This window comes from Triturus cristatus, chromosome 3_2 (assembly GCF_964204655.1).
Source record: "Triturus cristatus chromosome 3_2, aTriCri1.1, whole genome shotgun sequence".
Taxonomy (NCBI): Eukaryota; Metazoa; Chordata; class Amphibia; order Caudata; family Salamandridae; genus Triturus; species Triturus cristatus.
In genome coordinates this window covers 658,876,700-658,892,741 of record NC_140584.1, presented here as the reverse complement: position 1 = coordinate 658,892,741, position 16,042 = coordinate 658,876,700, and the positions used below count along the sequence as shown (strand labels likewise).

At 46.3% G+C, this 16,042-nt stretch overlaps 1 protein-coding gene across 17 annotated transcripts in view; it reads left to right on the top strand.

Annotated features, from left to right (window-relative positions):
• ADARB1 (adenosine deaminase RNA specific B1) overlaps positions 1–16,042 on the top strand; it is a 1,000,448-nt gene that overhangs the window by 935,283 nt on the left and 49,123 nt on the right. For all 17 annotated transcript variants that reach the window (XM_085648625.1, XM_085648621.1, XM_085648623.1 and 14 more), the window contains one exon: positions 3,014–3,195. In XM_085648625.1, coding sequence (XP_085504751.1) covers positions 3,014–3,195 — 182 coding nt within the window. The remainder of the gene's footprint in view (positions 1–3,013; positions 3,196–16,042) is intronic.

The window sequence follows — 16,042 nt, the reverse complement described above, 5'->3', positions numbered from 1 at the left end:
TGTGTACTGGCGCGGAAGGTTTCACAGAAGAAACTGACGTGCGCACGTGTCACGGGACTTCTATGGTACCGCTGACGTCCCACCCGGAGACTACATAATAGCGGAGTCGTACTGCGCCGTCCCCGCTCGTGCAGAGGCGCTGCTGAAAAATTTCCGGATCCAATGCGACGCGTGGGGAAAATTCGGAAGTTAAGGAATCTGCGGCTAGAATGTGTCTCTACAGATATTATATCTCCAATGGTAAGTAACTTGTACGTTAGGAAACTTTAAAGTAGGACAAGATACACTTAACTAGCTTGGTTAGAGTGTTCATAGGTCTCCAAGGAGACACTTCAAGCAGAAATGATAAGACTACATGAGAGGAATGAGCAAAAAAGAAATTGGAATCTGCAGAACTAATAGGTACAAACATACAGTCCAACAGCAAAATGAACTACCATTTCTGAGATCCGACTATAAATGTGGAACTTGTGCTGGGTGTCAATTTATACACAATACTAATACCTTGTGCATAGCTCCAAGTCTTACAGTTTAATGTTTCATTCCAGTTGTAACACCAGAAATGTTGTTTATTGTGTCTGGTGTTCCTGTGGTTTCATCTACATATACCAAACCACACAGAAGGTTTGTCACTGAATCAAGCAAAACCACTGCCTCATTGGATGTGAGACCGAAAATACACCTTTCATAGCACATTACTACATGAAAGCAGACCACAATGAGAACGAACTAATATGGCAGGTGATTGATGTGCTGTACATATCTCCAATAGAGGAGCACATTGCTACAACCCTACTCAGAAAGGAATGCCCATGGATGGGCAGACTAGACTCTTGAATAATCGATTGAACTTTATGGAGGAATGGCACCGCATGATTTGCTTTTAAATGCTGCTACCTTGATGATTCTATATACTGTTGGCTCAGTGTATGTTTATTTTAATTATAGTTCTGTACTCTGCCTTGCCTTTGGACATGTCTAATTCATGGTTGTATTACAAATGTTGGGATATTCTATGTTGTTTTATATAAGTGCACCAGGGTCCGTTTTTACACTGATAAACAAGTATGTGATGCATCATTAAATCAAGGCTGCTATATGCAATACGAAATCAATTTCAGGTATTTTATCCGTTCCTCCATTATAATTTTTGTTGCCGCTTGTTTCAGGGAATTTCCATCCTTCTCTCTGGATTCCTTTCTAATATTTTAGGTTTGGCAAATTTTCAGCTTCATTTGCCTTTCGGTACATGTGTACAATTAGGTCATTAATGTATTCACTGCGCCTTTTGAGGTTCTTTCAGATTTTTTTAGGCTTGTCATGACTACTTCCAATGTAAGGCATCTTTATTATTACCCTTTTATTTTGTTTAGTAGTATAAAGTGTAATACAGCTAGTCCTATTTGCTTAGTAGTATGAGGTTGGACCACTCTCTCTTGCAGCTCTAGTTGACATGACATCCAGGAATCTAGACACACTTGCATGTCCTGAACAGTCTATTTTGCTTAAATGGGAGGATCTGGCTATAATTGTTTAAATGCAAACGACACACGGGTGCTTGGCACTTTACGTCGACATCCTGTTAACTTTCCTGATTAAGTCCCTCTGTTGTTTGGCTAGGAGTCAAGCTTTTTTGACACACCTCATGCACATGGATGTTGAGTTCCTCTGTAGCCCTGAGTTAAGTTCTTTGGTCGTGGAAATGCTTTAACCCCTTGCATGCCCGCCCCTTTCCCCGCCCAGTGCCGCGCTTTGCATTAGCGGGCGGAGTTCATGACGAGCTGGACTCGTCATGGGCACAGCGCCACCGCAGCCCATGACGAGTCCAGCTCGTCATGGGCACTGAAGGGGTTAACTACATAATAGTGCTCTGTTCTTCTTGTAATGTATGCAAGTATGTGACCATTAGGTTAAAAGTTAATAGACTTTTAATGTTTTATATTACTTACAGTTTTAGAGTCCTTCCTATTTCTTCACCAGTCAACATAGGCCAGCTTTACCGAGCCATCTTGAGCCTGCTATTTTGATATCTAGCTTGGTCACACTTTTGTTTTGGGTAAACAATATTTTTTCCATTCTTTCGTGAAGCACCGGGGACCAGTTTTGACCCAACTTCTTATGCTATTTACAGTGTAAAATTCCATAATAGCATTGGGATCTACTTGAACGTTGAATTGTAAGATCAAGAATTTTCTTCAGTGGTAGACTTCTGTTGCTTTTCGGCTGTCCCAATATACTCACCTTTTCTTTTTAATGAGTATTTCCTAGCAGATGCTTTTAAATACTTACTTGTCCTGATGATGACCTAAGACTTGGCAAGGGAGTCCAAACGATGACATAATTGCTAGAGACCATAAGCAACTGCAGGGTAATTGAAATATTTGTTGTGGGTCTGATTAGCCCCTACACTACGCTCACTTGCACTGCCTTTGGAACTCTTAAATTGTCTTGTAAACAAAGGTTTTATTTTATTGCACCATGCACTACCCCATCCTTCTCATTTAGCATTATTATTGTACTCTTTATTAGTATGATTTAACACTGTGTATTTGTTCATCATATATCTTAAGTGTCATTTCACCTTAACAAACCATTCTGGCAAAATTGTTTCACAGTAACAATAGCCTTGTTGCATAGTAATAACTTTCATTACCTAAGGAAAACCTTTGTTGTTCTACTTGTCAGTTGCCTAGGGTCCGTTAACCCTTGGAGTTACCCTGTTCATCATAAGAATACAAATTAAGTCTGTAATTGCAAATGTAAAATGTAAGATGTTTAATTTGTATACAAAGGTTGCATACACCCAGTATTTTTGGCATATTGAAAACCTAGGAGCCACTTACGAACAAATAAACTGCTCTAGTGAAGATGATACTTAATTGGCATGCCTGCTACAGTTTAAATTGACATGCCTGCTACAGTTTAAACATTGAAGTTAATGCTAGAGGACGGCAATATGAATTTGTGCCTAGTGTAATTCATATGTGTATTATTATCTGTTCTGTTCTCTCAGGTGGAATGTAGTAGGGATTCAAGGATCCTTGTTCAGCCACTTTGTAGAGCCCATTTATTTCTCCAGCATTATTCTTGGGAGTTTGTATCACGGAGACCATCTTTCCAGAGCAGTGTATCAGCGGATTTCAGAGATAGAAGATCTACCACCCCTTTATACCCTCAACAAACCTTTACTCAGTGGTAAGTCTTACCCTATCTGTTCACTTCTAGAGAGATGTAACAGAATTCCGTATCGTGCAGACTTATTTTATTGATTTTTGAATAAAAACAGCACAGCACTGATATGCATTTCCAGTTTGATACATTGATGAACCATTATCACCAGCTAAGCACAACTGTGAGAAGTGACCCAAATTCCTTTACAGTTCGGAAGGGAGACGCCTTCCTCATTCCATTTGGCCTAACCATTTGCCCCAAATCTTTCGGTGTTTGGCCAGACATCCCCTGGCCTCAAATAGTGTTTTTTCCTGTGCTGCACACCAGTCTACGACTCTGTGCCATTTTACTATGCTCGTTGGGGTGGGGTTTATCCAGGATGCTGCGATGTCTCGCTTAGCCACCATAATGGCAGTGCCTAGGAGGAGTTTGTCTGCTCTGGATCCGTCCAGTCTGTCCATAACCCCCGGGTTCAGGGGCTTGTGTGGTACCTCCCAAACCAGGACGCCTGTGAGTTCTGATTCTAATGCCTTCCAGTATGGGGTAAGATGCGTACATGCCCACACCATATGGTAGAAATCAGCCGGTTCCAACCTACAATGCAGACATACTGGAGTGGCTCTTAGTCCTGCTCTGTGAAGTCGACCGGGGCAGAGATATGAGCCATGAAGATAGTACAGTTGGACCAGGCGAAGAGCTGGCTGAGGTAGTGATGGTTTTAGGAGCTATCAAGGCATCCCGCCAGTCCTCGTCCTTCAAGGGTCCCAACCAGGCTTCCCACCGGTTCCCGAGCAGGTCTAGTGTTGTTGGACTATTATTGGTTAATTAGTGGTATATCCTTGAAACTCCCCCCCCCCCCCCCCACCTCCCCTTTCCCCAGATTCCCCATCATAATCGGTGCTTCTATTGGGCTAAATTCAGGGAGTGATGTACCTACCGGTATATGTGAGTTAAGGGCATGGCGTAGCTGCACATATCTGTAGAACTGAGAGGAATGAAGAGTGTATCGAGTTTGTAGGTCTTGGTATGAACGTAAATGATCGCCCACCCACACGTCGCCCTATTGTGAGATACCAATGAGGTCCCACCTCCTGAAACCCTCCAGGGCTGCTACCTCTTTAAGCCAGGCTCCCTGTCACAGAGGTGTCTGGTGTGTCAACCTGTTGTTCCAGCGGGTGTGACGTAAGGCGGAGCGCCAGGCCAACAGGATCGCTTGGGTCACCGTCAGAAGGGCCGAGGGCACTGGGCAACCATATGGCATTGCCTGAATTCGTGGGAGTCCCAGCTCCTCCAGTTCGATCCTGTAGGCTGGGTCAGACCAACCACCGTTAAACCAATCATGTAGGATGAGCAGTCGAGTCGCTAAGTACTACAGGTAGAGGTTAGTCATGTCCATGCCCCCATCGAAGGGCGGTATTTGACAGTGGGCGAGGGCCAATTGAGGTCTCGAGTTGTCCCACAGGAATCTTGTGGCCATGCTGTCTAGTTCTCTTAACCAACTACGTGGAAGGTGGAACGGTGTGTTTTGGACGACATACAGAAAGGTGGGTAGTATCATTTTAAATAAGGCTATTCTCCCGATAGGGTTAAGTGGGACGGTTTGCCAGCTTCTGAGGCTCTGTTTGGCTTTCTTGACTAATGGGGTGATGTTGAGTGACCATGCCAAGTCTGGGAGCAGCACGCTCCAGATCCCTAAGTATTTGAATAATTGTCGCTTTCTGGGGATGGTTGACCGCCTGTCAAAGCATTCTCTTGAGATGTGAAGGGGCATCATGGTCGATTTGGCAGGATTAAGGCGTAATCCCGATACCCACTCAAAAGTGCAGAGGAGCTGGAGGCATCTGGGTCCAGACTGCCCCGGGTCTGCTAGGAAGAGCAGACATCGTCTGCGTAGAGTCCGATCTTGTCTGTGTGGGAACCCCTCCATTACCAACCCTGGACCTGCTCGTCTGACCGAATGAGGCACGCCAATGGCTCCATCACCAGGGCGAGAGGGGTCATCCCTGGCTCATCCCCCTACCGACCAAGAACAGCTCTGACAGCGCTCCGTTTATAAAGACTTGCACCCTGGGCTTGGAGTATAGGACCTGAACAAGACGGCGAAAATGAAGGCCTAGACCTACTGCGATCAGCACGCAAACCTAGTTACTGTCAGTCGACTGTATCAAAGGCTTTTTTGAAAACGCCTAGTAGGAGTTCTAGGTCGGGGGTAAGTGCGTGATGGTTCGCTAGGGCTGAGTTGAGGCGCCAAAGGCAATGCCTTATACCTCGTGTCGGCATGAAGCCGCATTGGTACAGGTTGACAAGTTTACTCGAGGAATCGCCGCCTCCGTTGGGCCATTATTGTGGCATATATTTTAACCCTTGTGTTGATAAGTGAGATAGTGCGGCTGTCTGTACCGAAGGGTGAAGGGGGTTGTGTTTTAGGGATGACGACCAAAGTTGCCATATCAGTTTCAGGGGGTAATACCCCTGACTCCACAGCCTCAATGAACAGGTCGTGGAGGTGGGGGACCAAGACATGGTAGGCAGCGTAGTACTCTTGTGGGAAGCCGTTGGGGCCCGATGTTTTCCCAGCAGAGACCTGGGTGATGGCGTCACCTATTTCCTCCCAGGTGATGGGCTGGTCCAAGCTGGCCGCTTCAGCTGCGCAGAGCTGGGGAAGGTAGAAGCCTCCCAGGTTAGCCAGCTTGGGAGGCGAGGCCTCTGTCTTCTGGGCTGTGTAAAGCCGGGAGTAGAAGCCGGTGAATGTTTGGGCTATTGCGGATGGTGTGTGTGTGACTCCTGACGAGTCCTGGATCTCTGGGACTATACGGTTTGCCGGGGTGTATGAGGCCAGTCTGTGCAGTAACTTTACGTTCTTGTCACCCCAGCCATACACCCAGGCAACGGAGGACCTCCAAAGTAGTTTAGCTGAGTCTAGCGAGATTTGCTTTATCTTGTCCCTTAGTAATGCTAGTTGCCTCGTGTTGCCCACGTCCTCCACCCCGGTCATGCCACCTTCCAGGCGAGTCGCTTGGGCCTTCAGAATGATCAGACAGTTGTCCTGGGCCAGCTGCTTAGTACTAAGTTGGCCTTTGGCAAAGCCGCGAATACTGGCCTTGCCCGCCTCCCAGAGGGCGCCTGAAGAAGAGACTGAGCCCTGGTTGGTGAGAAAGTATTGTCGGAGTTCTTTCCCAATGTCTTTTTTGAGGTTTTTGTCCTGGAGGAACCAGGCATTCAGTCTCTACATGGGGCGCAACGTGCCCGCGGTGCCCTGCAGGTGGAGAAGGAGCAGCGAGTGCTCCGAGATTCCTTGGGGTAGGATATTGATGCTTAGTGCTCTCTGGTATTCGGGGGCTGGAATGAAGACCATGTCAATGCGTGCATGTGTGTGGTGTGCAGCGAAGGTGTGGATGTATTGAGTTTGTCTGGGATACCACGTTCTCCAAACGTCACAAAGACCCAGGGACGTCGCCCAGTCTGCCAGTCGGTTTCTGTGCAGCGTCCTACCAGATGATGGTGTACCTGTGGTGTCAAGATCTGGGTTCATACCCGCATTGAAGTCGCCACCAATCACTGTCTCGCCTCGGGGCAGGGAGGAGACGGCTTTCGCTAATTTTCCCCAGGGTAGCAGTGACGATAGCCGGTGGCGTGTATACAGACACCAGATTAATAGTGTTCCCAACCAACGGGGTACGAAGGGGTCTTAAGAGGATTGCCACCTCACGTAAGCCCCTCTCAAAGCCGGAGTGCCAAGCCCTGTCCAACCTGTTGCGCGCAAGGAAGGTTGGTGAAACGGGTGAGTGCTGCAAACATGTAATAGCAATAAACTAAAACTAAGGACAACTGTCCCAACCTCCCCTCCCTCAGCCCCCACCCTATACTTCTGGAACGGAAGCATCTGTCGCCCTAAGAACTTCTAAACCAATATGCAACACTCAACTGTTGCGTCTAGTGCAAGAGCTGTGTGGTGGTCCCCTCCTTGAACCATGATCTGTCCTTTGCATCGGCAGATGAATCTGATAAATAGTTAGTTTGAATGGGACAGTCCATCCCAACCCCTTAAGCGGGCTTTTGAGGGCCTATTGGGATGCCACAGTTATTCCGATCCTGCTTCAGATCGCCGGGCTCCGGGAGAGGTCTGTGTCAACAGATTCAGTGTCCAGAGTCCCGGGGGGGAGGGGGGAGGGAGACTTGCCCCAATAAGCGGTCATCTCGAGGATCGGCTCAGTTGTTTGGATTGAGGGCCGGATGACATATGTTGGATCCCTAGCCTGGGTAGCTAGGGTGGGTGATGCTGATGCCCCTCTGCGACCTCCACGGCCTCTTCGCATGTTGGTGCGTCTTCTCAGGGCTCCAGGAGGTGCAGATGAGGAAAGACTAGCCTGGGGCCCGAGAGGCAAGGTTTTGACTCGGAGCCTGAGGGGGCGTTCCTCTGTCAGCCATGTCCATGCTGATTCCGGGGACTCAAATAGGTAGGATTTGTCCTGGAGGATGACCCGGAGGCCGGCCGGGAAGAGCAGCCTGTATTGGAAGTTGAGGGTACGCAGCTTCTGTTTGACTACCGTGTACGAGCGCCGCTGCGCCTGGACCTCCCTGGTGTAGTCCAGGAAAATCCTTATGCTGTGGCCCTGGTAGGTGAGGTTGTTCAGAGAGCGAGTTTCACGTAGGATTGTGTCCCTATATTTGGGATTCTAGCAATGATGGGGCGATGCAGGGCTCCCGGCGGAGGTCTGGGTGCCAGGGATCCGTGTGCCTGCTCCACTGCAAACCATGCGGATAACGTGCCTTCTGGCATCCATGATTCAGCCCACTTCTCGATTAGGTTCGCTGCTTGTCCTTGCTCAGACCCTTCGGGGAAACCCACCAGTTGGAGGTTGTTGCAACGCGATCGGTTTTCGGTGTCTTCCCCTCTTCTGTGTGGCTCTTTCGTGTGGGTTCTTAGTTGGGCCACCTGTTTGTTCAGCTCGTGGACATCGTCTTTGACTGTGGAGAGATGAGATTCCACTTCAGAGATGTGAGCCGTGGCGTTATCAGGGCCATATTCACCCGGACTTCACCAATTTTGTTCTCTACTGAAGCTTAAGAGAAGCTAATGGCTTGAAGGATTGTGGTGAGGACTCCTGCAAGGGGGGGGTTATCTCCGGCATATTCCGTTGGCCCCATACCATTTTTCGGTGAATTGGTCCATTTTGGTTTGCATTGTGGTTGGTTTTGGGCCACGGTCCTTCCCCATGTTGACGAGCATCTGTAGGTGTCACCACTTTAGTTCTAGGGGTTGAAACTCTGCTCTGATCGCTGCTGGGGGATCGGTGACCGGCCTCTAGCGCGGTCCACGTCAGGGATGAGGATGGTTGTTGAAAGTTTTCAGGGCAGCGGGGAGGATTCTTCCATGCTGCCAGGGAAGGCGCAGTAGGTTGGCTGGTATGATTACTTGGTGGGTCCGCAGAGCAATCCCGTTCTGCGGCCCGGTCACCTCTGCCCCTGAGCCGCCGGCTACCAGTAGTGTGATGGGGGTCCCGGGGTTTCACCGTCACCAGATCGGTTAGTCGATTCAGTGTGGGGTGGGGAAGGAAGGACTCTCATCGTGGTTTGCCCCTATGCTGCTGGGGAGGCCCCACTTCCTATGCCGGGCGGCCTTCTGCCAGTTGCTGTGGCAGAGCCTGTGCGCCTATTTCCTTGGCCCGTCTGGCGTGCGAGTTGTCTGTGGGGCTCTGGTAAGAGACCGAGTCCAACGCCTCTAGGCCCCCACAAGTGCTTAGCCCAATGCTGTCTTGGGGCTTGGGGGGTGGAAAACGGATGCAAGTAATCCAGCCCCACTCTTCCAGTGCGCCACTCTGCCCAGGATCTCAACCAACCCAGGGCCCAGCGTTATGGCTTTGGTGGAGGCTGTGGGGCAGCGTAGGGGGCCCGGAGTCCTCTGGCGGTGCAGGAATGAACTTCTGGTATCAAGCGAGCCCCGCATTCCACTGTCCTGGGGACTGTTGGTGGCAGATGAGAGATGGGGGTGACTTCCAACCCCCGAGCGTGTCAGCCCGGACCGCAGCAGAGGCCCGCCATCCCAGGACCCCCACGGCCACGCCTTATTTGGTGTGAGGGATGCCATCTGGTTCCACGCTCCGGGGCTGCCTCCACACCCGGGTCTTCTTTCTGCAGCTCTTGGTCTTCTCTGAGGCGCGGTGGCCAGTGGGGTGCAAGTCGCTGGGTGCCCGGGGAAATTCTGTGGGCCACTTTGATAGTTCTTGGTCAAGCCCCTAAAATGGAGTGTGGAATCTTCTAGTACGAAAGTTAAGGCAGTCATTAATCTTTATTTGTATGCGGTTAATTAAAACTATTTTTGAAACTAACTGTATAAAATCACATATCAAAACATAGTGCTTTCTCCAAAATACATGTCACAGATAAAGGGACGGTCATGTTATAACAAATTGCAGATTCAACATTTAAGTTAACAAAGTGCCTGTGCGGAAAGGGTTGTAGCAGCTTGTAATTGTGGTTAAAAGAGGCTATCACACTTAAGAAATGCACTTTGCATTCAAAGGTTTACAACTGACAAAAAGCCCAATTGATTCAAGAGATCCTCAATAGGAAATACGTCAAGGAGACCAGGCAGACATTAAAGTATAGCAAAGTATCCGTGCAAGAGCCCAAATTATCTGAACATAAAACTTGCATAATCTACTATGGCTACATAAGGTACACTTCTAGAGCTATCCATCCATATTTGCCTGAGGAGGATCTTGACACATTTTAAACAATGATCACAAGTTCTAAAAACTATGTGCTGAAAAATTCAAGTTCAAAGCACAATTTGAAAGTATGACTGAACTAAATTGATAAAATGCTTGTTCCATCTATTGTACTAGAAAACAAGCTTGACTTGTTTTTCGTTGTAGCAGTAGTGGGACGCCATGCATGTGATCTAGGGAAAGTGCTTGCTCAATTATCAAGTGCAATATCTACCCCGGTACCAATACTGTGGTCGCCTACATATATTAAAAGAGCATGCTGGCATGACATTTTGCTTCATATCAAGAGGCGGTATTAATCTGTAATTGCCTGGATCGGATCTAGAGCAATCTTTGTGAATGGGATACATTATGGCTCCACGCGTTGAGGATTGTCGAACTTCTCAGACAGTAGTCGACGAGCAGAGAGAGCCTTTCTACCCAGAATGGAATATCTTGTTTAAAAAAAGTTTGGGGAAGGCCATGGGTCCAGGTGCCCTGTCTGAGTTTGCCTTCCTTATCACGTGGGCCAGGCACTTTGTCAGAACAGCTATGTCTTGAGAGGCACCAGTGGTGGTAGTTAGTTCTGGACTTTGAGGGACATCATTTAAACCTAGGTCTACATCCCCACATGCCAAAAAGTACCAGTCTCTCTCAAAGTTCTGTAACACAGACAATATTTGTGTTGCCTGGTTTCAAAGCTGCTGCATTAAAACTTGAGGAAAATACCAATCCATTTGCCTTATGTTCAGAAAGAATATCACAAGTATAAAAGGGTAAGGATCCAGCTTCAAAGTTAAGGAACAGATAGACAGCAACTGATACAAGCCGTCTAGTTCTACCTTGTCAATAAACATAACTCAAGAAAGAGAATAAAAGAAAGTTTACAAATCTATACCTACATTGGAACCTAAAAAATCCTTGCTTAATGCCAAAGTTATACCGGCTTTTTTTGGTAGCTCTTCCCAGCTACAAAAAGTTGTTTCTCAATTTTCTATTTTTATTTTATTTTCATATCACCGACAAAACCTTGTTCGCATTTGTACCTGCCACTTTGGCTTCTCTTTAAGTCTACTCTCATGGTGCACTATAGCTGGCTCCCGCACTAAGAACAGAATAACACAGGTGTAATCATTGGACTCCAACCACCTAACAGTAAATTTACATTGATTCACAAGGTTCCCACATTACCTCCCTCTTCCAGCTGTAACTTTTTTTTTTACTCTTTTATTTTTTAATAGCTCATCATTCAATACTGATCTGAAACAGTTTAACATGCACATTTTCAATATTCAACTTACATGTTGCATTACAATGTGGTTGGGATGGGAATTCATAAGAACGCAAGAATCACTTAATGATTTTCCTCGCTGTGTGGGGCGCAAATCGCTCTCACCCCACGCAATCTCGGGACCTGACATTTGTTACAGCCTACAGGAGATTCACAAACTCTTTGACGTACCTCTGTATTCCCACCAAGGGGACCATATCTTTTCTCACTTTCTAGAGCACCTCTACTTTTGTAGATCACTTCCTCCGCTCTTTTGCACCACCAGTCCAAGTCAGCCTCCCATTGTGCCACTAGCAGGGCAACTTAGTCTTCTTCAATAAAAAAATATCTAGCCTGGAAAAATGGCCATGCTTCTTGTAATTAAATGTGTATCCCTCAATACTCCCATTTGCTACTCCCCACATCACATTGCCCTAATTCATCCATCATAAAGGGTAAATACATTTCTTCTGGTAGACCTATCCAACGTTTTATCTAATAGGATCTTAAAATCTCCTCCCACAATCAAAGGGCATTTATATTCGACGACTTATATTAAGATTTCCTTCAGAAAATTAGGATCATCCATATTAGGACCATAGTAACCAACACAAGTAAATATCTTATCCTTCACCTTTACTAGCACCCATCTCACTTCCGACACTTCACAGGTATTCAAAACGTCAACACCCATGTGCTTCCTTATTAAAATCGCTACTCCCCTTGCACAATAGTCTTGAGTTGTACCACATCCTTGTTCGAACTAGAGCCCCTGCACAGAGCTGCTAACTCATCTCTCAACAAATGTCCCTCCTAAGGCATAATTAGTGCTGCACCATGCTCTTGGAGATATTGCATCACAAGCTGCTGTTTCCACCATCCCATTAAACCATTGACGTTCCAAGTCATACACGACATAAAGCAAGCAGGCCCCCCCATCTTTTTTTATTATTCTATCTAGAAAATGATGCGACCCTCTCCTCCTCCGCAGTAGTGCTATAAGGATTTTACGTGTTTTGCTTTTTCTACCTATGCACCCCACAGAGTGCCATCCAGCCCAACCCCTCCCTCTTGCTGTTACCCCACACCCCCCTTCCCTCCCTGGGAAGCCCTCCCATATTCCAGACTGATATTTCTTCTGTCAGCTTTTGAGCAGCAGTTTAGGGCAGAAAATTCAAGACCTCTCAAACATTTAACAGACAGACCTCTCTCCTCTACAATGCCCTTTCCTGTTTCTAGCTTATGATAAACTGATCTACTTCTTCTGGGTCTCTAAAGTTACGCATAGTATTATTGTGGATGACTAAAAGTGCAGGGAATGTCGCTCTTGTGGTTTCCCACAAAGCTTTTAGATCTTCTATTCGTTTATCCAGTTCCCAATGACGGTCCTGAGTCTCTTTTGAAATATCCGACTTGATGTTAAGTCAGTCCCTTTGCTCCCAAAGTTCCCATTCTGAAAGCAACCCAGAAGATCTTTTCTCTTGGCGTGCAAAATTCACCAAGATTCTTCTGGGTTTTTTACGAGCTATGTTGGCCTTAAAGGGGTCTATATTTCCTTCGATTAATCAACCCCAGTCCAATCTACCCCGACTCTGCAGACATTGCTTCCCTAAGAAAATTAATTACAAAAGGTTTTATATCACTCCCCTTATATCTATTTATTATTAGATTATTCTTCATTGCCATGTTTTCCAATTTCTCCATTTTCTCAAAAATTTCTCAGTTTCTCTGCGTCAACTGTTTGACCTCAGCACATGCCCCATCCAAAGTAAGTCTGTACTGCCTTCTCTAGAGCCGCAGTTCACTCTGACAGTTTTATTTCAAAACCCACACATGTATTCCAAATAGCCTTCTGATTTGTTTTTGAGTTTTCAAAACCCTTTCTCATTTCTGCAGACAAACTTAATAGGACTTCTCGAATATCCATCTCTCCACTCCGATTTGTGGTCTGACTCACACCTATTAGGTCTTTCCTAGAATCTTCCCACAAAGAACCAGTGTCAGATGTCGGATGAGAGATGTCGCCTTGTTCTGTACTACTATCCATATCCTCTACCACAACTCTCTGGGGTTCTATTGACGCTGCCATTAACACTGCATATTTATTATTAATCTTTATAAACCTAGGCCTTCCTGCTCTCCCAATCGGGGCCCAAACTTAGCCTGCCTTTGCTTCATTACACTCTCTGCTCTCCCCTGGTGGGCACCTCTTCCTGTTGCACCCTTAATATCTTCCCTTTCAGCCTTAATACTGAGTTCTTGAGGGGATTGTGCATTAACTTTAAAAAAATGCTCTCAGTGTTGGGGGTCACTCATACTTTTCCAGTTCCTCCTAGGTGCTTCTCCTCCTTTATCATGCGTCTTGTGAGCCCTTTTACACCTTCCTTGAGACCCTTATATGCTACTACTACTGACAGCAAATCATGAGTTCTACCTCCCAAATTACAGCCCTGCTTGCTTTTTCTTGGGACCACTGAACCTACAGAACTGCTGCCAGATGTGTTAGGTCGACTTTCCTCTGGACTATTCCCCACACCCCCTTTCCTGACCGTCTGTAGTTTCTATCCTCGCTGTCCACTTTTTTGTTCCCTTGTCCTTGTTTGTCTTCCCTGGAAACCTTTCCTATGCTTTCCTCTTCCACCACAATATTCAATTATTTTTGCCCGGGCAGCAGCTTTTCCTGTGCTGACGCAGCTTTTTCCTTTCTGGGTAAAGGCCTGCTCTGGCTGAAAACCATCTCCCGACTCCAGGACACAACTTCCCGCAACATACAGCCTCCTGCCAGCATTGATTGTGCTGACTCAGCCGCCCCCACGCCTACTTCACTGCAAAGCAGCTCTTCTCCTTCAGAGCTTACCAGCTACTAGGGGCAAAATCCGCCACTATCTCTCATGGGAACTGGTCAGTACAAATCCCTAGTTATTATTTTTGTGTATTCTCTTTTCAGTACAGTGCTATCAAAGTCTGCTTATCTGGGAGGTCATCTACTATTTCACGCTCCTGCCATTGCGCACTCCCAACCTGCTACTCACAACCATCCGCCATGATCCCCGCCGCCCAAGTTGTTTCTCAGTTTTCATTGCCCATTCAAACAGGGCAAACTGATCTATCTGGTACAGATGGTTTTGAGGCCTATAATCCATTAATTTCTTTAATTTGACTTCCGTGGAACTGTCTGATGCTCGAACAAGAGATACTGATTTATTTTCCTCAGGTATATTATTCATATTTTGGTTACACATTACCTCTAAGTTTTGATAATTCTTAGTGGCCCCACTTTTCCTAACCACTGTTCAAGTGTTAGGATGACTAATAATGACCAGCTTCCAAAATAAAACATCTCTTTCCTGCAGTACACCTTCTTGCTACTAGCAAGACAGTTACCATTCTGAATTGCTTGTCAATTTTCCAATGCCATGTCCCAGCAGTCCTAGGTTATAATAACGACAAATGTGTTTCTTTGTTTGAGGCTTATACAGATGTATTGATAGAAAAATGAAATTATAAACTGCTGCCTCCTCAACTTTATTTTTCCACTGTTGACTTTTTACAAGATCCACAATAGGATTGACACAAAACAATAAGACTGTTTTAACAGTGCATTGCAGACCGCTCCACCTAACAGATCTCCAGTAAAAATTAGCATGGCTGATTCAGAGAATTAGCCTTGAATCCTACAAAAAATGTGATTCATTTCAATGGCTATGCAACATCTGTATCTGATTTCTTATACTAAGTTAGCCTCACAGGTTTGGTATCAAGATTCATCACTTTCATCTTGGACACTGATTGTGGACCACAGAGTAGAGAGAGGCTACTGGGCCCTAACGATGGTGGTTGAGATTGTTTGCTACGGGTGTCCTTGGGGTCTATCTACTACGGTTCTGCAAACTCAACCAAGTACACCATTTCTGCACTTGAATCTCAGGATTGTGAGCACTGAAATTCTTCTCAAGGAGAAAGTGTGGGGGCAAGAGCTCAGGACTCTAGAGTCAGCCAACGGGCACAATAATGTATTGTCCAGCCAGTACTTATCTTTTGAATTTAAAAAAAGTACTTTAATCTCACAGCGTAACTTAATATTAAACAGCACAATTAGGGGAAAGGGGCAAAGGGTTGTACTGCTTACTTGATCTTCCTTCATGCGTTACACCCTTCAGTATTCTACCCCCACTTACAGAGATCTCATTATCTGTAAGTAATCCTTGGCTTTTAATTTGGGAGAAGGTGCTGAAGGGGTGCAGATGCAGTTAATTTAATTCACCCCAAGGCATAGATGTGCCCAGCACTTAAGTTTGCTTTTGCTTCTTTGTAGTTACTCTAAAAAGTCTTGTTTGTTGGGTAGTCCTTGGACTGCTTCTCAGTCTTAGGCACAGCAGTGACCTGTGTTCTGTTGTTGGAGGTCGGAGTGCCAGGGGACAGCCGCATGCAGTGTTCCTTGTCCTGCTGTGGCATCTCTTGAACTGGAGGAGCCATGGTTGTAGCCTCAGAGGTTGATGTCAAGTATGGCCTCTGGGCCAATCTTGGGCACTTGCGGCCTCCAGGCCGATCAGGATGCTCACCTCAGCTGTGATGGAGCAGTTCCATTCTGACATACTAATATAGGACACTGACTTTTGAGGTTAATATGTCAACTTCTCCCTTCACCCCCTTCAAGGTCACACCCACAAATGCTGGATACTGGTTGCTTCCTTCTTGCTACTGCAGACGTTCTTCTGCTAACCCTGCCCGAACAATTCTTAACGTGCACCTTGTCATGGGTGTTAGAGTCCAGTCTAACCCTGACTTTATAGACCCTATTAGCTTTTGGGTTCTCTGTTCATTGAGCCCTTCTGGACTTGCAATTGTCTCCCCATAGATAGACTGTTTTTTCAGTCAGATCGTGCAGCAC